Source organism: Rhinopithecus bieti, unplaced genomic scaffold (assembly GCF_001698545.2).
Source record: "Rhinopithecus bieti isolate Rb0 unplaced genomic scaffold, ASM169854v2 scaffold_11565, whole genome shotgun sequence".
NCBI lineage: Eukaryota > Metazoa > Chordata > Mammalia > Primates > Cercopithecidae > Rhinopithecus > Rhinopithecus bieti.
Genome location: NW_016807049.1, coordinates 131932 through 156113, shown reverse-complemented (window position 1 = coordinate 156113; position 24182 = coordinate 131932). Strand labels below are relative to the sequence as shown.

General features: G+C 40.5%; 1 protein-coding gene across 1 annotated transcript in view; it reads left to right on the top strand.

The window, feature by feature from the left end:
* Positions 1–22128, top strand: part of FMN2 (formin 2) — a 411725-nt gene extending 389597 nt beyond the window's left edge. Inside the window, 2 exon segments of the mRNA XM_017879766.1 lie at positions 19296–19377; positions 21065–22128. Coding sequence (XP_017735255.1) covers positions 19296–19377; positions 21065–21091 — 109 coding nt within the window. The 3' untranslated portion in view covers positions 21092–22128.
* Positions 22129–24182: the final 2054 nt, after the last annotated feature.

Here is a 24182-nt window from a genome sequence, read left to right as displayed (position 1 = left end):
TTTGACCTTGGGCAGTTATTTAATCTTAGTCAACTTCAGTTTTCTAATTTAAACCATCGAGATATCAATCACTAAAGTACGTGGTATTGAGGCTGTTAATTATATTAAGTATAATAGTCCCAACACAGTGAATAGTTCCTCACAGGTGCTGACTATGAAAATTAGCACCAAAGGTGTTTTAGAAATTATTACTGTTATTACAAATGAGCCCAGTGTTTTTCTCTCCATGAGTAAAACAGTGAGGAAGAACTGGACAGAACGAGGAAGAGCTTGGAAAAGGAGGAGAATGAGACTGGGTATTAATGAAGCATAGAGATGAGGAAGAACAATGGTGCTTAAAAATGGAAGGCATGGAACACATAGAAGGTAAAAGTCACTGGAAATAACTTCTCTATGAGGGAGTTTATATCTTTTTGTATTAGCAGCATAATCCGCCACTTAGTATCTTAAGATATCATTACCATGGAACCCTGCGCTTTCTTCATTGTAGATCCACAGCAATCACGGCGTTTTCTCTCTTTTTTGTCTCCACCAAATCAACTTACTCTTGCTGAGCATCATTCTTCATTAAGATATGGCTTTAGAGGCCAGGAATGGTGTCTCATGCCTGTAATCCCAGCACTTAGGGAAGCAGAAGCAGGTGGATCACTTGAGATCAGGAGTTCAAGACAGCCTGTCCAACATGGCAAAACCCCGTGTCTACTAAAAATACAAAAATTAGCTGGATGTGATGGTACCCACCTGTAATCCCAGCTACTCAGGAGGCTGAGGCATGAGGCTCACTTGAACCCAGGAGGCAGAGGTTGCAATGATCTGAGATTGCACCACTGCACTCCTGCCTCAGTGATGAAGTGAGACTCACTCTAAAGAAAAAAATAAATATATATGGCTTCCAATCCTTTAGATTATAGATCTCCTATTTACAGTAGTGTTGTGTTGAGGTCTTTTAAAGGACAAGGATCGTGCCTCTTTTGCCCCTTTACACATCTTGTTCTTGTTAGTTAAGCATTAAGCAAAGTTGTCAACATAGCATAGAAACACAGAGGTTGGAGTTAGGGATAGAGAAGGAGCTGGGAGCATTTAAAATAGAAAGCCAGACCCAAGTAGCAGCACTAGAGCACAGGGTATGGAGCCTGAACTTGAGGCTACATAATATTTATGGCAAATTCGAGATAAAGGTGGAAAAGCTATTGTTTTTTAATATCATGGGCCAACAAATGAATGGATAGATGGTTAGATGAGGAGTTACTGGAAATGACACAACCATTCAAGAAAGAATACAAACCCAAGTTAGCAAAGTGATGTTATTAGGAGGAAAGCTTGGCTCCTGTGTTTAAAAGCTCTCTGCTTTATTTATTATTAGTTTAAAAAAAAAAAAAAGTCAAGTCACTCCCGGCACACCTTACCACTGATTACAGTCCACTAGTGTGTCCCAGGCATTCAAACGAGAGCCAAGGACTCTGCACAATCTCTTAGCTTAAGAGGGGCGAGAACGTGACCATTGGAAAGCTGGTGAATGACAGTAAAGAGGAAATGTGTTGACTTCCATATAAGACGTACTTTACTGTTCATTAATAATTATTAAAAGCAAGTTTCAGCCACGTGTGGTGGCTCACTGGGGCAGGAGGGTTACTTCAGGCCAGGAGTTCCAGACCAGCCTGGACAACATCGCAAGATCCCCATCTCTACAAAAAATAAAATAAGTTAGCTGGGTGTAGTGGCACATGCCTGTAGTGTGCCACCAGGAGGCACACTACAACGGAGATAACAATTGCTGAAGATGGTATTGAGGCTGCTAATGATATTAAGTGCAAAAGTCCCAACACAGTGAATAGCTTATCACAGGTGCTATTAAAATTAGTACCATTGCTGCTTTAGAAATTACTGCTATTACGACCAGCTACTCAGGAGGCTGAGATGGGAGGATCACTTGAGCCTAGGAGTTTGAGGTTATAGTGAGCTATGATCATGCTTACTGTACTCCAGCCTAGGCAACAGAGCAAGACTCTGTCTCTAAAAAATTAATAATAATAGACTGAGCATGGTGGCTCATGCCTGTAATCCCAGCACTTTGGGAGGCTGAGGAGGGTGGAGCACCTGAGGTCAGGAATTCGAGACCAGCCTGAACGATACAGTGAAACCCCATCTCTATAAAAATACAAAAATTAGTCAGCTATGGTGACAGGCACCTGTAGTCCCAGCTACTCAGGAGGCTGAGACAGGAGAATTGCTTGAACCCGGGAGGCGGAGGCTGCCAAGATCATGCCACTGCACTCCAGCCTGGGTGACAGAGCGAGACTCCGTCTCAAAAATAATAAGTTGCATAATGATCTCAGAAAAGCTAAGAGTGACATGTTCATATCCAAATTCTTAATCACTAATAACCATTTGTCATTTTCTCCCTGATTGTGACCTCTCTAACAGGAATAATGGAGTCTACAAACTTTGGGGATAATTATTATAATAGATACAGTTTTATTCCTAATTTTATAGTCCAGACCCATAATCTCTTATCTACAATTTTGAGACCCAAAAACCTCAGAAACCAAAAGCTTATTCGTATTTTTGTGGCAAATTTATCTGTCAGCGAAACTCAACTTTCATGAGGCTATGTATAGTCTTTACTCATTCTATAGTGTGAATGTTTATATACTTACAGAAATGTCAATGTGTTTGATTATTCCATGCTACGTCAGACTCTTTTGATAGTGTTATGCTCCATATTCCTGTCTGAAATTAGAAACGTTCTGAATTTTTTTTTTTTTTTTTAATTTGATAGGGAGTTTCGCTCTTGTTACCCAGGCTGGAGCACAATGGCACGATCTTGGCTCACCACAACCTCTGCCTCCCGGGTTCAAGTGATTCTCCTGCCTCAGCGTCCCCAGTAGCTGGGATTACAGGCATGCGCCACCATACCCAGCTAATTTTGTATTTTTAGTAGAGATGTGGTTTCTCCATGTTGGTCAGGCTGGTCGCGAACTCCCGACTTCAGGTGACTTGCCCGCCTCAGCCTCCCAAAGTGCTGGAATCACAGGCGTGAGCCACCATGCCCAGCGGAAGAGTTCTGAATTCTAGAATCCATCTAAGCCCTAAGAATTTGGGGTAAAGGATGATAGAATGAATGGCTGGCTGACTGAACCATTTATTCACTAGCCCTCATTCTGCTCTGTCTAGAACCACACAGATAAATCCAATCGTTTGTTCATGTAATAAATCTGATATTTAAGGTTAACTATGAAGATTCTACCAGGTTTTCTGTTGCCCTGACATAAATCCTTAGTCCTGTTCATTGTTTTGGAGTCTCTTGGACTTTTCTGATTCATTTAGCTTCCCGCTCACCCTGGGCTTCATCATCTGATAGTTCAGCTGTACCAGCGCTGGTACTATGATTTATGCAACAGATTCCACCTCTCACTTCTCACCACTTCCCAGGGTCGTCAGGCCAGACCCTTCACACCTCCTGCTCTGGGAAAAATTCTCTAAGCTGGACTACTTCAAAATCAATGTTCCCCAACCTCAGGTAGATTCTCTAAGGAATGGATATCCTGAGACAAATCCTAGGAAGCATGAGGGGAATGGGAAGTCAAGAGCATTTTCATTCCAATTTCCGTTTTCCTCTCTAATCGTTCCCCATCCTGCCACCTTCCGCATTCTTCAAACTGTAAGCACCACTTCCGCGTGCTTCACTACGAATGTACAACTTGTCCGCATACTTCCCTGGGGTCCTTCAGTATGTACTTACTAAGTGTCTACTCTATACCAGGCAGTGGAGTTGTGAATAAAACCAAATTCCTGCCCTAGTGGAGCTTACGTTATAGAAGGGAGGTCCAGACCATCGATAAATATAGAGTGAAGCTCCAAGGAAAAGCAGCAGGGCAAAGAGAAGACAGCTAGGGGAGGTGGTTTATTGTATTTCAGTTAGCCAGACAGTGCCTCTGAGAGGTGACGTCTAAGCAGGCACTCGGAGGTGAGGGAATAAACTAGTGGATATCTGAAGAAAGAACCTTCCAGACAGATCGAGCATCGCATGCAAAGCTCAAGGAAGGAGCATGTTTAGTCAAGTGTCCAAAGTGACTGGAACAGAAGGAGTGAGAGTTGAGAAGTAAGAGAAGAATTCCAACAGGGAGCACTGGGGCCAGACTATGTAGCCTAGTGGGCCAAGTGAGGTCAGGCCTTTAAGAAGGAGGGCATCAAGGAAGAACCGTGCACACTGCTGCTAGTGCTAGAGTGAGAAAGATGAGGACTGAGAACTGACCTCTGGATTTGGGATTGTGGGTGAATGAGTGATATCCACAAGAGCAGTCTCTGTTGAGTGGTTAGGGACAGATTTCTGATTAACTGGGAGCCCAGGAAGCTGGCGCAGTGACTCTAGGTAACGCTCTTGAGGCGTTTGTATATGTAAAGGGTCACGATGGAAAGGAAAGCTGGCAGGAGGGAAAGGGGATTAGGGATTTGTTTTTGGGTTTACTTTTGGTGGTGTGATAAACAGCGTATCTGTCACTGGATAGAAATGATCTAGTAAAGGAAAAATTGTGACCTTTGCTCTCTCTTAATATGTGTGTTTCCTTGATTCATTCCTGACTTATATCTCCCCACATCTTACTCCTTAATTAAGCCATTCTTCCTCTTGCATAATTCCAAATTATTATGATACAAATAGCTTTGTTGTACTCTTTTATGAGTTTTACAGGGAGGAAATTGCATAAACTCTCTATAAACTAATTTTTATGTTTAATAGCCCTTAGGTTCTCCCACCCCATAGCCTGACCAAAGAAGTCTTACTAAAAAAAAATAGGACACAAATGATCCATACACATCATCCTGGCTAGAGAAGTGTCATAAACTCCGGTGTTGTTAGAACCAATAGAGCTTAACTTTATATCTCACTGGCTGTAATACAAAACTTTTCTGAGCTATTTGAAAAAAGAAATCACTAAGATAAAGAAAATATCTTAACACAGGTGGAAATAGTAAAAAGATGTTTGCATGAAAAATGTCAAATGTAATAAACAGCACTATTCTCCGATAATAAAAGATGAATTTGGCTGTCAAATACAATTTTATAATAGCTTTGACCATCATGTACGGCAGGAGTATTTTTTTTTTTTTTTTTTTTACTATCGTTAGATTTGTGGAACCAGTGATTGTTGTTTTACTATTTTGTTAAGGAAACCTAAAACATCCTCAGAATGTACAGAAAGAATATGGTCATTCTTATAGGACTGAAGGGCATATCAAGTGAGCTGCTTTGGTAAATACCATGAAAATCCAAGTCTGACATGGAATTACAATCATCTCTACTACAAGATGCAGAAGAAAACCAAACTCTTTTTTTTCTAAATCAGATATTTAAAAACATTGGTGATGACCAATGTGATTAGAAGCTTTAAAATCCTAACATGTATATGAACAAAAATATTCCTATTTTCAGAGACTTAAACATATCATCTGAGCATTGAAAAAATCTCTTAATAGTACCTTTCAGATTTCTCATCTGTTTTCAGATCCCGTATTAAATTCCTTGTGGAAGAATAAGAAAGAAAGATACTCTAAATTTTACAGAATAGAATTCAGGCTCTTTATTTACAAAATGGAGTGTGAACCTTGCTGGTTCCTCATCTACCGCCTCAAGCAATTGTAGTTTTCTTCCTTATCAACACAGACCATCACAGTTCTAGGATTTGTCTGAGATGCTAGCCACCTCTGACTGCTATTCACTGGAGACTCCTGTGATTGTGATTTAAGATTGTAGGCCAGGTGCGGTGGCTCACACCTGTAATCCCAGCACTTTGGGAGGCTGAGGCAGGCGGATCATGAGGTCAGGAGTTCGAGACCAGCCTGGCCGATATAGTGAAACCCCATCTCTACTAAAAATACAAATATTAGCTGGGTGTGGTGGCATGCACCTGTAGTTCCAGCTACTTGGGAGACTGAGGCAGAAGAATCTCTTGAACCAGGGAGGCGGAAGGTGCAGTGAGCTGGTATCATGCCACTGCACTCCAGCCTGGGTGACAAAGTGAGACTCCATCTCCAAAAAAAAAAAAAGATTGTAGAGGAAGTATGCTAACTGTCCTTTTGTCTAGATTTTTTCATTTTTAGCCTTGTATGAGATTAGATCACCAAAAAACTACATGACATACTTGAAGTGTTTGTGAGCATTACTCTCCTCAGAAATGCTTTCACCAAGTTGAAGTTTCGTCTCAGTTTTATTGAGGATTTGTGTAGGGGAAAGAATTGGCCATTGAAAATGTCTGTGTCTTCTACATTTTCAGATTTGTACTGACTGCAATTCACATCCTTTATTTAGACAATCATGTCAAAAATTCCTCCTAGAAATTTGAATCAGGAGAATGTGGTGGTTTTTTTGTCTTCTCCAGATGAATCTTACATGCTTTTCTTTTCAAAAGATGAACACTATAGCCCATTGTGTTTCCATGACTACTTTTGCTTGAAAAGAGTTCAAAATTTGTCCAATTATTCAATAGAACTTCACCTCCGTATTTGCTAAAAGACATGCATCCACTTTTCCAGTTTCTCTTTTAAAGTATTATCTTCAGTGTTGTAAAAGATTCAGTCTTTCGGAATCAAATGATTGTAGGCCAAGCATGGTGGCTCACACCTGTGATACCAACACTTTGAGAGGCAAAGGCGGGCATATCACCTGAGGTCAGGAGTTGGAGACCAGCCTAGGAAACATGGTGAAACGGCGTCTCTACTAAAAATACAAAACTTAGCCGGGCGTGGTGGCAGGTGCCTGTAATCCCAGCTCCTTGGGAGGCTAAGGTACGAGAATCACTTAAACCCCAGTGAGCCAAGATCATGCCATTGCACTCCTGCCTGGGTGACAGAGCAAAATTCTGTCTCAAAAAAAAAGAAAAGAATCAAATTATTGTAAGTAAATAGAAACATAATAAATAAAATACATGTAAATGAATATAATTAACATAAACATATAACGTATATAATATGTATTAAATATAAATGCATATATTGACATAAGCAAGAAAGTAAATAAAATACTTAAAAGATACTGATGATGACATATTTATTAAACAATGTAAATACTGTTTTTGTTTGCTTAATTTTCCCAAACTTTTTGCTACATTATGCTGCCTCCAAACAGAGGTTCTCAAAATGTTCTCCTGGGCAAACACTGTCGCCATCACCTGGGGACTTGTTAGAACTATACGTTCTTGAACTCCCACTCTGGGCCTACCGATTATGGGTGTAGAAACTAGCGATCTGTGTTGTTTTATTTTTTTTGAGACAATGTCTTGCTCTGTTGCCCAGGCTGGAGTGCAGTGGCACAATCTCGGCTCACTGCAAGCTCTGCCTCTCAGGTTCCCGCCATTCTCCTGCCTCAGCCTGCCGAGTAGCTGGGACTACAGGCGCCTGCCACCACGCCCGGCTAATGTTTTGTATTTTTAGTAGAGATGGGGTTTCACTCTGTTAGCCAGAATGGTCTCAATCTCCTGACCTTGTGATCCACCCGCCTCGGCCTCCCAAAGTGCTGGGATTACAGGCGTGAGCCACTGCACCCAGCCACAATCTGTGTTTTAACAAGTCTTTCAGGTGATTCCTATGCACAGTGAAGTTTTAGAGCCACTGTTCTGGGTCTCAGGTAATAAAAAAGTGCATACAGTTCAAACTGCAAGCTCTCCACTTACCTGCATTCCTGCCTTGTTGTTTGCCTGCCTTCCTTCTTGCATCCTGTATTCCCGCTTTTTATCCTTCCTATGTATGTGCATTGTGAGAGAAAATAGTGCAATGATGAAAGCAAAAGCTCTGGAAGTACATGACGTATGTCTGGACTTGAACTACTATAAGTCGGCCACAAATTAGTGTGTGATCCTGAACAGGTAATTTGACCATTTTAAGTGTCAGTTGCATCATCTGTAAACGTTGGATGACAACAGTATCTACCTTAGGGGAGTATTGCAAAATTAAAGGAGATGGTATCTGTAAGCTCTCTTGGTTCCGCCTTTGACCCATTGTAAGGTCTTAGTGTTAGCTGCTAATGTGATGAGCCAGCTGCTGTGCTGGGCGTGGAATGGAGGGAGAAAGGGCACTCTTTGCCTTAAGGATGCTTACATTACAGTGGCTTTTAAGATGCTTATTCTGTGGGTGCTTTCTAAAGGGAAATGGATATTGAATTTGGGAAATAAATTGCAAGTCATCTATTCAGATCTACTTTCCACTGTAGGAATATCATTTTCATAGTAATAATGACTAGACATTTAAGCCCACGATTTTGTCCCCTTTTTAGTGCTAGTGTGATATGGAGAGTGTGGACTCTGGAGTTAACCACATCTGGGTTCTCTTTTTCATTCTTCTATTGAGTGACCTCAAGAGCCTCTCCAAGCCCCAGGCTGCTCATCTCTAAAACAGGATGGTGGCATCACTCACGTTTGGTCACAAGGTGGTCAAATGAGATGGTACACATGATGTACCCACTGTCTCTGGCACACCACCGCCCCACTGTAAATAGTCATTGTCTTCAAATAAAAAAGCAACCCAGGCCTTTTTTTGGGTATCTATGAATACTAGGACAGCTTTCCCTGTTCTCAGATGAAAACAATATCTATACAAATTTTATCAGTTGATTATGCTTCAACCCTCCTCAATGAGACACTCTTTAAGAAAAGGAACATAACTGTATATAAAGTCAATCTGTTATCTTCTTTGAGCATGTTTGTTCATTGTAAATTCATCTAAGTACCCTCTCGTGTAGCCATCATTTCTCTATCTGGTCCACAGACATCCCATGAGAGATTCTTTAAATGATTTTTTGGAATGAAAATATATTACATGTATGTCTCCTAACCTGGGAGTTAGTGAGGCTAGGTTGACATGATTTCTTGTTGAATCCTTACAGTCTCCTAATGGTCATATATTAAAAACATTAGTTCTTCTATAAGATGGAAGAAAACATAATGCCCTAAATATTTTGTAACTTCAAATTTTATGTACATTCATTCAAACTAAATTGTTATTTATAGATGAAATTATAGCAGCAAATCAGTAAACTCAGAGGTCAAGTCCAATAAAATCCTTAGTAGTTTACTCAAAATGTGAATTGGACATGCAGACACGTCACTGAAGAGTTCACCGGAAGAAGGAGGCAAAAAACAAGAGATTTCGATCTAAGCCTAGCTGTTTACCAGAATTTATCTCTGTGATTTTTTTAGCTTAATCATCGTTTCACTGTTATCATCATCCATTAATTTAGTCAGCTATTTTTAAACATCTAGTGAATACCTGCCTGTATGAGCTTTAATGTAATGCCCTGGAAATATAAAGATGACTATACATGACTCCTCAACTCAAGGATCTTACTATTTAGCACAGTAAAGAGACAGATACATAGTCAGAAGTCATCCTGAAATTGAAAATCTGGGGGGTGGGGTGGGGAAGTATGTGAGAGCTTAGAGGATTACGTAAATAAGCTTGCCTGGAGGGTCAGATATGTTTCCTATAGGAAGCTAATTTTGAGCTTAACCCGAAAGGCCTCATGGGAGAGCACAGGAAAAGGAAAAATGAACAGGCAGTCCCAGGGGAACAGATTAGCAAAGATGTCCCATAGGAGTTGGGGGTGCTTCTGTGTTGCTGGAGCCCAGGGAACATTGCAGAGAATAAGGGGAGATTAGGTGAGTTGGAGCCAGACTGCAAATGGCCTCGCAGACCTCGCTGAGGAACTTAAACAATTTTTGCTTGGCAAATGAGTAAGTAGCTCAGATGATTCCTGTGTTTGTAAAGGATGGATTAGATTTCAGAAGTGGAGGCCAGTCTGCAGGGTATGGCACTGGTTCGGGGGACATGAGAAGCTTGAAAAACAGGGACAGTGGAATTAGAAAGGTTGAGACAGATTTTAATGTCATTACTGAAAAATAATTAACAGAACTTGTTAACTATTTGCGTATGCATAGAAGGGGTGGGGAAGAGGGAGAGAAAAGATTCAGAGGTTTATCAAGGAACTGGATGGATGGCTTTGACTGGTTATGCTCTTAACCAAGGCCCAGGCGTGTGAGAGGGAGGAGAATGTCCTCTAGCACCTGGAGCTTAGGAGAAAGGTCAAGGCTAGAGGACTGGAGCTCAAAGTCTTCACCGCAGAAGTGGTAGTTAGAATTACAAAGTGGAAAATTCCTACAGATACTATGGAGTCCAGATTAGAGTCCTGGAGGGAAAGGATAACATTTGAAAGGAAGCTTAATAAATGAGCAACAGAAGCAATTAAGGAAACATGTCCAGAAAGATCGCTGGAGAACTCCGAAGTTCTCTGAAAACTGAAAGATAAGCGAGTTGTCAAGAATTAGGGACCAGTGGCCAGGCCTGGTGGCTCACGCCTATAATCCCAGGATTTTGGGAGGCTGAGGTGGGCAGCTCACCTGAGGCCAGGAGTTCGAGACCAGCCTGACCAACATGGTGAAACCCCGTCTCTACTTAAAACACAAAAATTAACTGGGCATGGTGGGGTGCACCTGTAATCCCAGCTACTTGGGAGGCTGAGGCACGAGAATCACTTGAACCCAGGAGGCAGAGGTTGTAGTGAGCTGAAATCATGCCACTGTACTCCAGCCCGGGTGACAGAGGGATACTCCATTGAAAATAAAATTAAAATTAGGGATTAGGGACTAGTAAAGCATTTCAGAGTCATGAGCATGGTGGAGAGTAAAGACTAGAAAGCAACAAGTAGATTTGCCACTTAAAGGAGGATTGGTGGCTTTTTGTGACTACACATAGAAAGAGGCAGATGTGTGTGATGATTTGTATGTGTGTACAATTTATTTGTTTTGTTGGTTTTAAAATGAGTGCACAGCAGCGTTCATCCACACCCATCATTACTAATCTATAGCCATTCTAAAATTATGGGGGAAGGTTCTTCCTTTCTGAGGGAGCTCACCCACATGTCACAATGTTCTGCATCTTATAGAATCTTAGACAGTCATCAAAGAGATTCAGCCCACAGGGAATTAATGTGATTGGTCGAATGTGTTTTCTTATGAGTAAATGATCCTCTCAGCAGTTTTCACCCACATATACCCCACAAAAAAATGGTTTGAGGAAACACAGATACACAGAATATCTGTGCATTAATTTTATGTTCATGGGAGGAATACATCTGTGGTTTTTGGAATGTAAGTATAGATACTTATCTAGTTGTCAAGGAGTCCTAGAGTTTGGACTATGAATATTCTGTAAAATTCAGCTCCTATTGTTGATAAAAGTGGCAGGCTTGCTGCATGTGTTACTGTGAAGGGAGGGGAGTACGATGTCTGTAAGGCATCCATGCTGGCCCCGGACCCCCAGGGAGCTGGGGCAGACCCCTCTGGCCCCCACAGCACAATGTCTTACTTCTGCACTGTCCATTACTGAGCCACTTAGTCCCTCCAGGGCTGACACTTGCATGAAGCAGCTCAAAGATGGGTTTTTTTGTTTTGTTTTTTTTGAGACAGAGTCTTGCTGTGTCACCCAGGCTGGAGTGGCATGATCTTGGCTCACTGCAGACTCCGCCTCCCAGGTTCGAGCGATTCTCCTGCCTCAGCCTCCAGAGTAGCTGGGATTACAGGCGCCCACCACTGCGCCCGACTAATTTTTGTATTTTTTAGTAGACGGGGTTTCACCATCTTGGCCAGGCTGGTCTTGAACTCCTGACCTCATGATCCACCCGCCTCGGCCTCCCAAAGTGCTGGGATTACAGGCGTGAGCCACCGTGCCCGGCCCAAAGATGTTTTTAAAGCTTGATTTGCTTTGTGTTAGGAACTACTTTGTGCTCATTCGAGTTGTGATTCCTAATCATTTGGGGTGCAAGCGCAGTGTTTTCTCTGAAAAAGTCAGAGATTCTCAGTGATGAAATTTATAAATAGGTGCCTGAGGAAGCCTTGTAAGTTTTTTTCTTTGAGATAATGATAAGTGACTTGGGCTTGATTGTTTCCAGTATATCTCAGGGGTTTTGTGGTTCTGTACGAGTATATTTTAAGTCACTGAGGTTATAAAAGAGAGAACAGAGAGCTAGGAATAAACTTCCCCAAATCACCTTTAATTCCAAAAGACATCAAATAAACTTCCCCAGATCACCTTAACTCCACAAGACATCTAAGAGTTTTGTCTTTACCTGGAGAGAAAGACTGACAGCTCCTAAGTTGACTCTTCTAACCAGCCTTTGTCTACAATCTTCACCACCTCTGTCTCTCCTCCCCACACACTCCCCACCTTATGCCTTCCCTGTGTGTGTGTGTGTGTGTGTGTGTGTGTGTGTGTGTGTGTGTCTCTTTTTTTCTCTCCCTCTACTTTTGGGTAAAAAACTTTAAATTTGTTAGCAGACCCAATGGTGTTATGTTTTAGTAAAGAACATTGTGAACTGGTAGTAATGATCATTATATCTGCTTTTAGTTTACTGTTAGCAGATCCATCTCTGCTCTATCAGGACCTCAGACCTGTGACATCCCAGCTCCACCTTGCACTTAACCTCTTCTAGGCTGGGAGATTCCATTGGTGAGCAGGGCTACTTCCAGCAAGCCAAACTGCAGCCAGCAGGAAATGAAACCGTCTGCCACAGATACTTATTTAAACCAAGTTATTAATGTTTAGTGGCAGAAAAGTGGCTCCCTTTCTCATTCGATTGAATGATGAAAGCATGTCTGTTTCCTTGATAAGACTGTGGCCAGTTTGGCGTTCGGTCTGAAAGGTGGGTGAAGATATTCTGCCTGCAGAGCGGGCTGCAGGGATGTCTGGTTTCTTTTCTCTGTATCTGTGCCAGAGTGCATCTCCCTTCTTCATCTCACAAACTGTTTTTAAACTTAATCACACTGAACTTTTTGTATATGTTTGCCTGACAATAAATGGGTCTGGGGTTAGGTAGGGAGAGTGTAGAGAAAAATACATCTTTATTAGGAGAGAAATGAGAAGCCACTGTCATTGTTTAAAATAACCCTTAGTGTAAATGAGCCCAGTTAGAGTGAGGCCACAATGGGAGAAACTTTTCTTTGGTTTTGAAAAATACCACAATAAAATAATAGGAATTTAAAACGAGTTTTAACAAATTCTGTGATAAAAGTAATTTTATTCTCTCACATATTCCTCTCTGATATTATAAACTTTTAAAATATTCTAATTTTCCGAGACTCAAGTTTTTCTTTGCATAAGAACTTTTATGCTTAACGCTCTAACCAAGTGAAACTGTTACCACTTAGAATGTTTACTTGTAAGGAATAAAAATTCGTATAGATGTTTCAAAATATATTTAGCTTCTCTGTAAGTTAGATTTACAACTTTATTTTTGGAAAATAAATTTAGTATAAAGATGTTTTAAAGGTAAATTTGAGCTTAAGTTTTACTAATTAAAGATGTTTTATTTTCATATGGTCCTTTTTGCCCAAGACCTAGAAAACAGTTTCAACTGAGAAATAACCTTATAGTAGTCATATTCCTCACCAAATGCTTCACACCTCCCAGAGGTAGTTCTCTGTAGCATCGCAAACTCTGTCACTACCAATTGACAATATCACACATTTTTACCTTGATAAGCTTGAATTTCAGGTTTTATATTCATTCCAGCATTACTCTATCTTTATGGGAACCTGCTGAATAAGCCGATTGGATGATACAATATCTTAGAATCATATATTCTTTGAAATGTGGAGCCGTGATTCGCTGCCTGTCTATAAGTCAGACTTTGGGGCTTCCCTAACCTTCTAGACGCTACTGTGAACACTGAAGTATATGGGAGCTGGGGGCTGGGGAGAAGCCTGCGACAACTAAAATTACTGCCTGCAAGTCCAGGAACTCTGTTCGTTTTGTTAGAAACAAACTCGGAGTGTTACTGCTCTAATTTGAGGCGCCATTTAACTTAGTTATCTGGCTTTCTCTAGAGAAGACAGAGATTGTGAAAAGGAGATAGAGTTTCTGCTTAAGGTAGGCATGCTGGCTCTATCGAGAAGTGATCACAGCCTATCATCTTAAGAAGAAACAGAAGACATAAAAAGTGCAAACAAATCCAGCACAGTACAGTGTTGGATTAGGGCCTGGGCAGGCTGCCTTACATATCTCAGGAGGCCTTAGTCCTTAGCAGGGTGGCCCTGTATTTAAAGCACATTACAACAGTGACGTGTCCAATGATGAACGTGGGCCATCAACTAAAAGTTAAATCATTCCATTTCTTTTGTTTGTTTGTTTGTTTTTGTTTTTGAGACAGAGTCCCATTCTGTTGCCCAAGCTGGAGTGCAGTGGCATGATCTCGGCTCTCTGCAACCTCTGCCTCCCGGATTCAAGCAATTCTCCTGCCTCAGCCTCCCGAGTAGCTGGGATTACAGGCACCCACCACCACGCCCGGCTAATTTTTGTATTTTTAGTAGAGACGGGGTCTCACCATGTTGGCCAGGCTGGTCTCAAACTCCTGACCTCATGATCCACCCTCCTTGGCCTCCCAAAGTGCTAGGATTACAGGCATGAGCCACCACACCAGGCCTTCCATTTCTTTAAGAGAGAGAAAAGTTGAATTTGTTTCAAGAAAGAGTATTCCAAATTGGTTATACAAAGATAGGTCCGTAAAGGGGCAAGTTTCCATTATCTGGGAATTACACATTCATTGAATAATCTCACTGTTTCTGAGCATTGCTACAAGGAAAGTTTGCTTCGAGATGAATTTCTTTTACTCATGTTGGTCACCTCTGTTTGCCAAACCTGATTCCATATGCTCTTTGGTTATTTCCCATAATTAAATTCTCCCTTAAAAGATACAGAATGCCTCATGTTATTTCATGACTCTCGGTCCTCCATGTAAGGGATGAGGACTTGCCTTTGAAATTTATTCAGCATAGTTTTGTTTCTGAAGTTTCATAGACAATAAAAGATATAGTAAAATATTAAAATAAACATCAAGTTTTATAGACATTATCTACCATTTAGTATCCATCTCTTCCATCTAACAGATAATGCTACATTTCCTGTTTTCTAGTCTCTGTGTTGTTGTTTGATTTTTTTCCCAAAGTCACTAAAAATGATGAATGAAGTTTCTTTTCATTATCATTTTGCTCATGTTTTCCTTCTGTTATCTGGGTTGCTAATTAGAAGTTGCAACTGTTAAAACGAGCCTATCACAGATGTCATCTTAAAATTTTACTTCCCTTTTTAGTTCTCGTATAGGGTGAAATCTTGATTCACAAATGCTCTGTCAGTCCCCCTTTGTGTGAATGCATCCACTAAAATTTATATATACACACACATGTATATATATACACACACACATACATATATATATATATATATATCTTCATGAATCATGCACAGGGGCTGTGTCTCTGGACAGCATCCATAGACCCCCACCAGGCTTAGAAGTTAAACTGTAGTGCGGACAGTTTGGAAGCCTTTTGACCATCTTCTTCAGCCCTGCTCTTGTTTCCTCTCTCAGTATACACTTCCCTCTTCGTGGTGATTGCTTTCTCATTCTACAAATGAGGTATTGTCCCTCTTTTTACTTTCTCCTCCTTCCCAAACAGGACATATTGGTCATTTTAAGTTATTGTTTGAAATGTTATCTCCACCGTGCCTTTTCACTTAAAGCCTTTCAGGTCTAGTTGTGACACGAACATCTTTTTTCTACTTAGTTTAGGAAATGTTGGGCATCACTGAATGAGGAGTGAGGCAGGAGAGAAAGAGGATGGACCACGTACAAACAGTTACTCAATAGACTCAGAATGGCAGCTGATGAAATCTGCCGCCGTAAACCAAATGGAGAGCCCAAGTAGGAAGATGCGAATGTTGGCAGCTGGCTCAGGCTGTCTTTGTACTGACGTCTCCCTCATTATTTTTCTTATTTCTGCCAACTCTGGCAACACATTCGACCTCGAGGGACGCATTCTTTTTTCCTGCCGAGAGTGTGGAAAAATGTCTTGTTGTGAGAGCTTTGTTGAAATAAAATTGGCTTTTGAAAGCAGCAACATTTGCTAGGAAGCTTAGGAGGAGTGAGACTCAGGAGCACGTTGATGTGGTTTGGGTTTGCGATCTGGTACAACAGCGGGGACTGAGGAAGTGTCGTTGTTCTGGGGGTCTGTCTGGCAGCACCACTGGGGCTTCAGGGAGTGTGAATGCCTCAGTTCCAGGGCACCGTTTCTCAGGGTGGTCCTTACAGGCCAGCTACACCGGGTTCTGCTGGGTGCCGCTTCTGAAAGCATCCCAGAGTGACTAAATCAGAATAGCTAAGAATTGGCCTGGAGAGCTGCATTTTAACAAATTCACCATGAATCTCCTGCTCCGAATTTAGAAGAGGAACTATATTCAAGGCTCTGGGACTCAGTTTTCCAGCTGCCCAGGTCATTTTTGTGTGCATAACCAGAGGCGCTTAGGGTGAGGTGACTGACTCATCCTAATCACACACATAAGAAACCGAGGCATAAACCTGAAAACCAATCGGAACTTTTGCCTGCATACAGGAATCCTATGGCAGCAGAAGGGAGAACTGTTCATAGTTCTTGAAGCTCAGTTTCGTGTTTCTTGACTCTTACTCAACCTTTATATGTTATTCTTTCGTGTTCAATCCATTTTCAATCCATTTTCCTTTTCCAAGAGAAGTATAAACGATTAAGGCTCGGCAGTCAGCTTGCTCCAGAAAGATCTCCGTAACCCCTGCCTACCCACCCAGGATCCTCCTCCAGGACACAGTTGTACCTTATAGGAACCTAGGTGGTTGCTCTTAATGCAACATTGCCATTTAGTTGCTCATGAGTGTCTTCCTCCAAGTAGACATTGATATAGTAGACATCTCCTACTAGATCATTGTGCCTGTAATATTGAGCTGTGCCTAGTGCTGGACCTGGAGTTAATGCTTCAGAAATGACTGAAAAATGAATGGATGAGCTGAAAGATCTCGTGAGGCCTCTGACGTACATTCTCCTCAATTTTGTGGTCTCTGCCATAAGGAATGACGGGATGTTTTGTGTAAAATTTAAAATGTTTATATTAGACTCAGCTTCTTGTGATCCTTACAAAAATGTGTTTTGGGAACAAAATAAATAGGATTGGGAGAAAATTAAGATGCTTTGAGGATCTAAATACTTGTAAAGTACATTTTATTTGAAAGCCACGAAATGCTTTAAAAAGCTCCAAGTAAATGTAAGAGGAGATCCACTGGATTTTGGCTAAGTACTGGAAAAAAAAAAAAAAAAAAAAACAGTTTCCTTAATTCCCTATCCAAATACTTCAACTTAAATTTACTGGTAGCTGTTTCAGAGGAAGACGAGGACGCTGCAATCCTTAGTTTGTTATAAAGAAAATGTTTTTATCTTCAAATGTTTAGAGGAAGGATTAAAGACAATTTATGACTTGAGTGAAAAGTAATAAACGTGGTAACAATGAAGTATCTTCTCAGTTGTCATCGTTTTCTGGAATTACAATATCAACCAGGCAGGCATTTCGTATCTGAAAGGAATTACTTTTATTTGTCATGCTTTAATATAAACTATAACATCAATCTTACAGCTGCAATCCTGAGTTGTTTGTTTCATTCTATTGTTTAAAAAGAGGAATTGATTTAGTTGTAAAGGAGATGAATTCTGTCATTAGATCTTTTGCCACAGGGATCAAGAAATATATTTATAATTCACTTCTTTCAGGAAATTAGGCTGTAATGTCTATATGAAATGCATTTTATTAAGATCAAGGCATAGCTTTTTTGGTTTCTCCAGAAATAATTCATTTTAATTCCCAAGGAAAAATCACAGTAATAAAAAATAAGTTTTACCTGATAGATTATCTTCCTTGTCATAGCTCTCTTTTTTATTAAAAAAAAACCCAGTTTATAGATTTCTTACTATTTGTTTAATTAAAACAATAATAAATTGTATCGCCTTTTACAGTGCATAGAGAACTTTTTAAATAAAATTTTACTCAGTCCTTGCAACTCTGTGCAGTGATAATGAAGATAATTTAATATATAATGAAGGCTTTTCACTCTTTGAGGGAATAGTGAGGTTCAGGGGTACAAGAACACTACCAGTGTCAAAGAGCAGAGCCAGAAATTCATACAGGACTTTGCTCCAAATAGCATCTTCTTTTAACTATACCTCTGGTCAGTTCAGTGTTGTTTTCCTTGTCATATATGCTTAAGGAGAAATATGATTAACATTAAAATGTTATTACTGCTCACTCTCTTTTTTGTCGTCAATTAAATGATTGGTTCCCATGCTAGATGACGCTCAGTTTTTAGAGACGGCTCAAGTATCTATTGCAAGTGATTTTTATGCTTGAGTGTGTGTGGTATAGGAAGTTAATCTGATAAAATTTTAAGTAAGCATGGCATGTACATTTTTTTTTTTTTTTGAGACGGAGTCTCGCTCTGTTGCCCAGGCTGGAGTGCAGTGGTGCGATCTCAGCTCACTGCAAGCTCCACCTCCTGGGTTCATGCCATTCTCCTGCCTCAGCCTCCCGAGTAGCTGGGACGACAGGTGCCCACCACCATGCCCAGCTAATTTTTTTGTATTTTTTTTTAGTAGAGACGGGGTTTCACCATGTTAGCCAGGATGGTCTTGATCTCCTGACCTCGTGATCCGCCCTCCTCAGCCTCCCAAAGTGCTGGGATTACAGGCGTGAGCCACTGTGCCCGGCCGTCATGTAAATTTTTATGTGACACTGTTTTTTTTGGTGGGGGGAGGCAGGGGAGAGAGTCTCACTGTTGCCCAGGCTAGAGTGCAGAGGCACTGATCACAGCTCACTGCAGGGCATGCACCACCATGCCCGGCTAAGTTTTTATATTTTTTGTGGAGTCAGGGACTCACTCTCTTGCCCATGCTGGTCTCGAACTCCTGGGCTCAAGCAGTTCACCCGCCTTGGCATCCTAAAGTGCTGGGATTACAGGCATGAGCCACTGTGCCCTGGCTGTGACACTCTTTAATTATTCTAATGCTTCTAACTTACATCATGGTGCCAATCCTGTTTGTGTAACAGAATCAATCTCATACTGTCAGCTGGCAATGAGGGGTATTTCATTATTTACTTGTGTATAAGATTCCTTTTATATAGGATGAAATGCATACACACTCTGCATAGAAATTCTGATGTGTTTATGTATTACTCCATTCAATCATACTATGATTCCAAGTTAAGAACTCCTAGATAAATGAGCCTCTGTAGCTGTAACAGTTTAGGCTTTCAATTCAAATGTCAGATAACATTCTTCTATGTATTATATTATTTTCTGCAATAATTCAAATCTTTATTGAGTTGAGGTTTACTTACTTACTATAAGGTAGAATGAGGTGATCTAAGTAGGTTTTGCTTAAATACATGTGTCTTCTTCCCATCAGAGTAAAAGAAGCCGAGGAGGTGTGTAGACAGAAGAAGGGAAAATCACTTTATAAAATAAAACCAAGACATGACTCTGGAATTGTAAGTATTTCACTTTACTGATTTTTAACTTGTTATTTTCTTTGGCTTTTAAAATCCTATTTTCATAATATATACAAACTCATAATATTTTAATTATTTTTCTACTAAGTGTGCATAAATAAGGAGCTTCTGACTTCAAGAATCTCCTTTTTCTTATGCCTTTAATCAGGCCCAGAAGGCTAGGAGTCTTGATATTCATTATTCAAAACTTAAGAATTAGGCTGGGGGTGGTGGCTCACGCCTGTAATTCCAGCACTTTGGGAGGCCGAGGTGGGCGGGTCATGAGGTCAGGAGATCAAGGCCATCTTGCCCAACATGATGAAACCCTGTCTCTACTAAAATACAAAAAATTAGCCGGGCATGGTGGTATGTGCCTGTAGTCCCAGCTACTCGGGAAGCTGAGGCAGAGGAATCGCTTGAACCTGGGAGGTAGAGGTTGCAATGAGCCGAGATTGCGTCACTGCACTCCAGCCTGGCGACAGAGTGAGACTTTGTCTCAAAAAAAAAAAAAAAAAGTTAAGATAAATCTACTGAATCTACTGAGGGTGTGCATTTATGTGGATATGTGCATGTTGGCAGGGGCAGGGTGGGGAGACCACCTTTCACTTTCTTGATTACACACAGATCACGGCACAGGCTGTATTTGAGCCACGAATGATCATTATAGTTGGATTAGCTCCACTGGGATCTGAAACTTGCTAGGAAGTGCCAAGAGCAGTGTGACGCTTTGCGCAGGGTGCCCAGACCCCGTTTATATCCACAGATGGCTCGGCAGGGTTGGCTGCTGGACAGTGGTCAGTCCAGAGACGGAGTTTAACAAGCTCATTTAAGTTTCGTGCTGGCCCATTCCCCGCTTTAAAACCAAATGCCAGCTTGTCCACCCTGGGAGGGAAGGGCTTGGATAAAATGACAAGGCTTTTCCTTGTGATACTGAGGATGTTTTGTTGACTGTTTTGAGGATTATCACTTGGTACCACAGTGTAGGTAAATGATGCTGTTTTAAATGAAAAGTTGAGTTAGGCCTTAAGGTAGGACCGTTCTAAATTGAATTAGTCTAATGTAGTCTAAAGGGAAAAGACATTAAAATCATATCCCAAGTTGAGATATGATTAAATAGCCCATTTTTTTTAAGTTAGGAATTATATCTTCATTTAGAAGCAATGATCCCTTCAGTTTCTCTGTATCAAAATGATCTTATCTAATGATAACTACTCTATGATAGTTCAGCTTATTTTCTGCTCTGTCTGATGATTCAGTCTTATAATTGTATTGAATGAGGAGGAATGGTTGCTTATTAGTTAACCTCAGTCCTGCTATTGTAAGTACAGAAGGTGATCAGAGTACATTTACCGTGAAGTGAAGCAGCTACTGCAGTTTTCACATGTATGTATTTGCATGTAGGATTGAGGATGAGAATGGTGGGTTTGACACTCTTTCGTATTGGTTAGAAGTTAAAGTTTTAAAACTTTTTTTTTCTCAAAAGAATTTGGCGATTTGTCTTGAAAAATGTGGTCAAAGATAACACAGATCCCACTTATATTTTTTTCCTTTATGGATTGGTAGACCTTTAACCTTGTCCCACAGAATTTGATCCAAATAAAAAGGTCCTTTTTAGGCTACTCGAAACTCCTCCCATTTTTAAAAGTTCTTTCTAACTATAACTTTTATCTGGTGTATTTGTTTTCAGAAAGCAAAGATAAGCATGAAAACTTGAACAATGAAAAGCAGAATGAAAATGAGTCATTGCAACGACTTTCACAAAATTCAGCTGACCTGAGGGTGGGAAGGAAACTACCGTCATTCTGCTCATGTTTCTTCTTGACCTCTTGCATAATCTTTTTGTTTTCTAGACAGTTCACTAATTGTTGAATTTTACTGTATATTCATATAAAAATACAAAAGTACTAGACCAGTGGAGAATTTGACACCTTTTCTTTTTGTAAAAGTTTATGGTATTATACCGGTAGACCAAAACAGCATGTATAAGAGGCAGTATCTGCACTAATTCTGAACATGCTAAACATTAACTAAAATGCACTGTTGTGAGAATGTTCCTCATCACAGCAAAAACACTTTCCTTTCTACTGACAACCAGTCCACACCACAGCATTTAGACATATGGGTAAAATGTTGTTTCTAGTGAATTGTTTGTATCAGTTCCATGTCTACGTGTAAATTTTCTCTTTTAAAATTTGAGTACCATTTATAATCAGTGCTTTCCAAACTCTTGGGTTGCTCTCCATAGCCATCTATTTGTGAAAGCAGATAGTCATATTTTTACTGAAGTCATACAAGGACTTGAGTCAGCTCATAATGCAAAACGTGATGGTTTTGTATGAGCTGGGTTTTGTTTTGTTTTTCCATTACTTCTAATGATCTTCATTGCAAGTTACAGTTGTGGATAAAGGGGAGAATGTATTGCTCTTGCAAACCAATTATGGAAAGCAACTTAAGAAAAACAATGTTCTAAATCATAATTGTTTGTATTTATGTGAAGTATGGTCTCTTACTTTTCAGTTTGTAGTTTAAGTGCAAAGAAACAGTAGTGGTTTTTTTCCTGTTGTTTTGTAGTCTTCCTGTCCCCTTCAATTCCTCCAGTGTGTATATTACCATTCTCCAATGAAATAATAGAGCATTTAACAAAGATCGCCATGTGCAATACTGTATTTAGTGTTTCTATTTCAATTTTTCTAGGATGTTAATTTATATGAAAATAAAATGAATAATAAAAGAATAAAGATACTTGCAAAATACAGCTGTCGTATTTAACATGGGGTGGGGAATAAGAGAAGGAGGGAAAGTAAGTTAGGCATGCTGCCTGTTCACCTGCACAAAAAGAAAAGAAACAAATGTGCCTACAGTTTCAGGGACTTAAGAACTTAAAGCCCATCAATGACACCTAAGTAAGAAATTCTGATAAAATATTTATTCCTTTGTGGCTTGAACTAGGATCTCTTCCCTGATCTCCCAAAGACCTTCTGGTCGTTTTCAATCGGATGCCTCACCATGCCTTAAAATTCCTCATGTGTGAATTGAAACTCAGCTTGTCCTCTTCTCCCTCCATGCCTGCTCGTCCTTGTGTATTATCTATCTCAGTGAACAAAGCCACCGCTGTTCATTCAGAAACCCAAGTTCATCTTTTGACATGTTACTTATCACAAATGCATACATTTGTCTCTGTCTTTTCTATTAAAGTCCTAGTTCAGAACCCTCATTAATTTCTTTATTAACCTACTCATTGTTCTCATCTTCCAAGATTTGCCCTGCAACATATTTTTAAAATTTGAATCTACCTTTTTCTAAAATACAAATCTGCTCATCTGAATTTCCTACTTGAAGCATTTTAGTGGCCACATACGCTAAGATATGTGGCCTCAAAATATTATCTAAGTCTTTAATGTGGCTGACAGAGTCCTAAGTGGTGCCTACTTACCTTTTGAGTTTAGTGTCTTGACTTAAGCTCTCTTGAATTCCAGCCTCCAGCCAAACTAAAATACCTCTAGACTAATTTCCTCTCATCTATATGTCTTTCCGCATGTTTTCCCTCAGCTTGAAACATTCTCAGCATCTCATGGGTTCGCTAATAATTGTATCTGAGTTTAGAAAGCATTTGTTCCAGGATATCTCTTGTCACTGGTCTCCCTGTCTCCTAGTGTGTGACAGACTCACTACATATTTACTGATGAAGGCACAATAGGAGTGTTAACTATGCCAGATGCTTCAGGGTACAAGCAGGTTGAAAATGGAATGAAGTCCCTTGTTTGCTGAAAAGGGTAGTGGTAAAACTAAGGGTAGTGTTAAGGAAGTAGAAAAGGGAGGTTCAATACAGATAATTATAATGAAGACATTTCAGTAGCTCCACGCTTGGAAGACTTTTCTGTCGTTCAAGAAACACTGTGCTGTGAGTTAAGACTTCGGATTTTTCCTGTTTCCAAGTAGAAAAATAAGATGAAATATATTTTCAAAAGTATAGATGGAGGGTCGGAGGTGGGGGTTGCAAGAGAGTGCATGAACAAGAGGAATCTCTATGGAGTAAAGACAAGTGATCATGCCCCGTTTGTAGAGGGAAACCAAGCCAGGATCACTACCAGAGATGTGGGGCTTACCTACCAGTGAGAATCCACTGAAAACAGCTGCAGACGAGGCCACAGGATATGGCAAACACTAGCCAGCCAGACACATTGTAGCAGGAGAAAGCAGACTGCACTGGGCCAGCTAACTTCTGAGCCATGTCTGTACCTGCAGTGTCTCTAATGTCACTGACACACAGCTCAGTGCCACCAAGAAAGCCGGGTTCTGGACTAGGAATGGGTGGATGCAATGGAAAATGACCAGATACAGAGAGAGAAGAGGAAAAAGAATGTGAGCACTCTCTCAAGACACCTCTGCAAAACACACATCCAAAGCACAGGAGGAAAAGTCTCAAGGAGAAAGAAGAAACTCAATAAACAGCAAAATGAATTCACCTTTAAAATGCAAACAACAGGGCAAAACTTAAATAATAATTATATTTAGAATCTGTAGGCCAGGCACGGTGGCTCACGCCTATAATCCCAGCACTCTGGGAAGGTGAGGCAAGTGGATTATGAGGTCACGAGTTCAAGAGCAGCCCAGCCAAGATAGTGAAACCCCATCTCTACTAAACAAAAATACAAAAATTAGCCGGGCATGGTGGCAGGCACCTGTAATCCCAGCTACTCGGGAGGCTTGAATTGCTTGAACCCAGGAGGTGGAGGTTGCAATGATCCAAGATCGTGCCACTGCACTCTAGCCTGGGCAACAGAACAAGACCCGGTCTCAAAAAA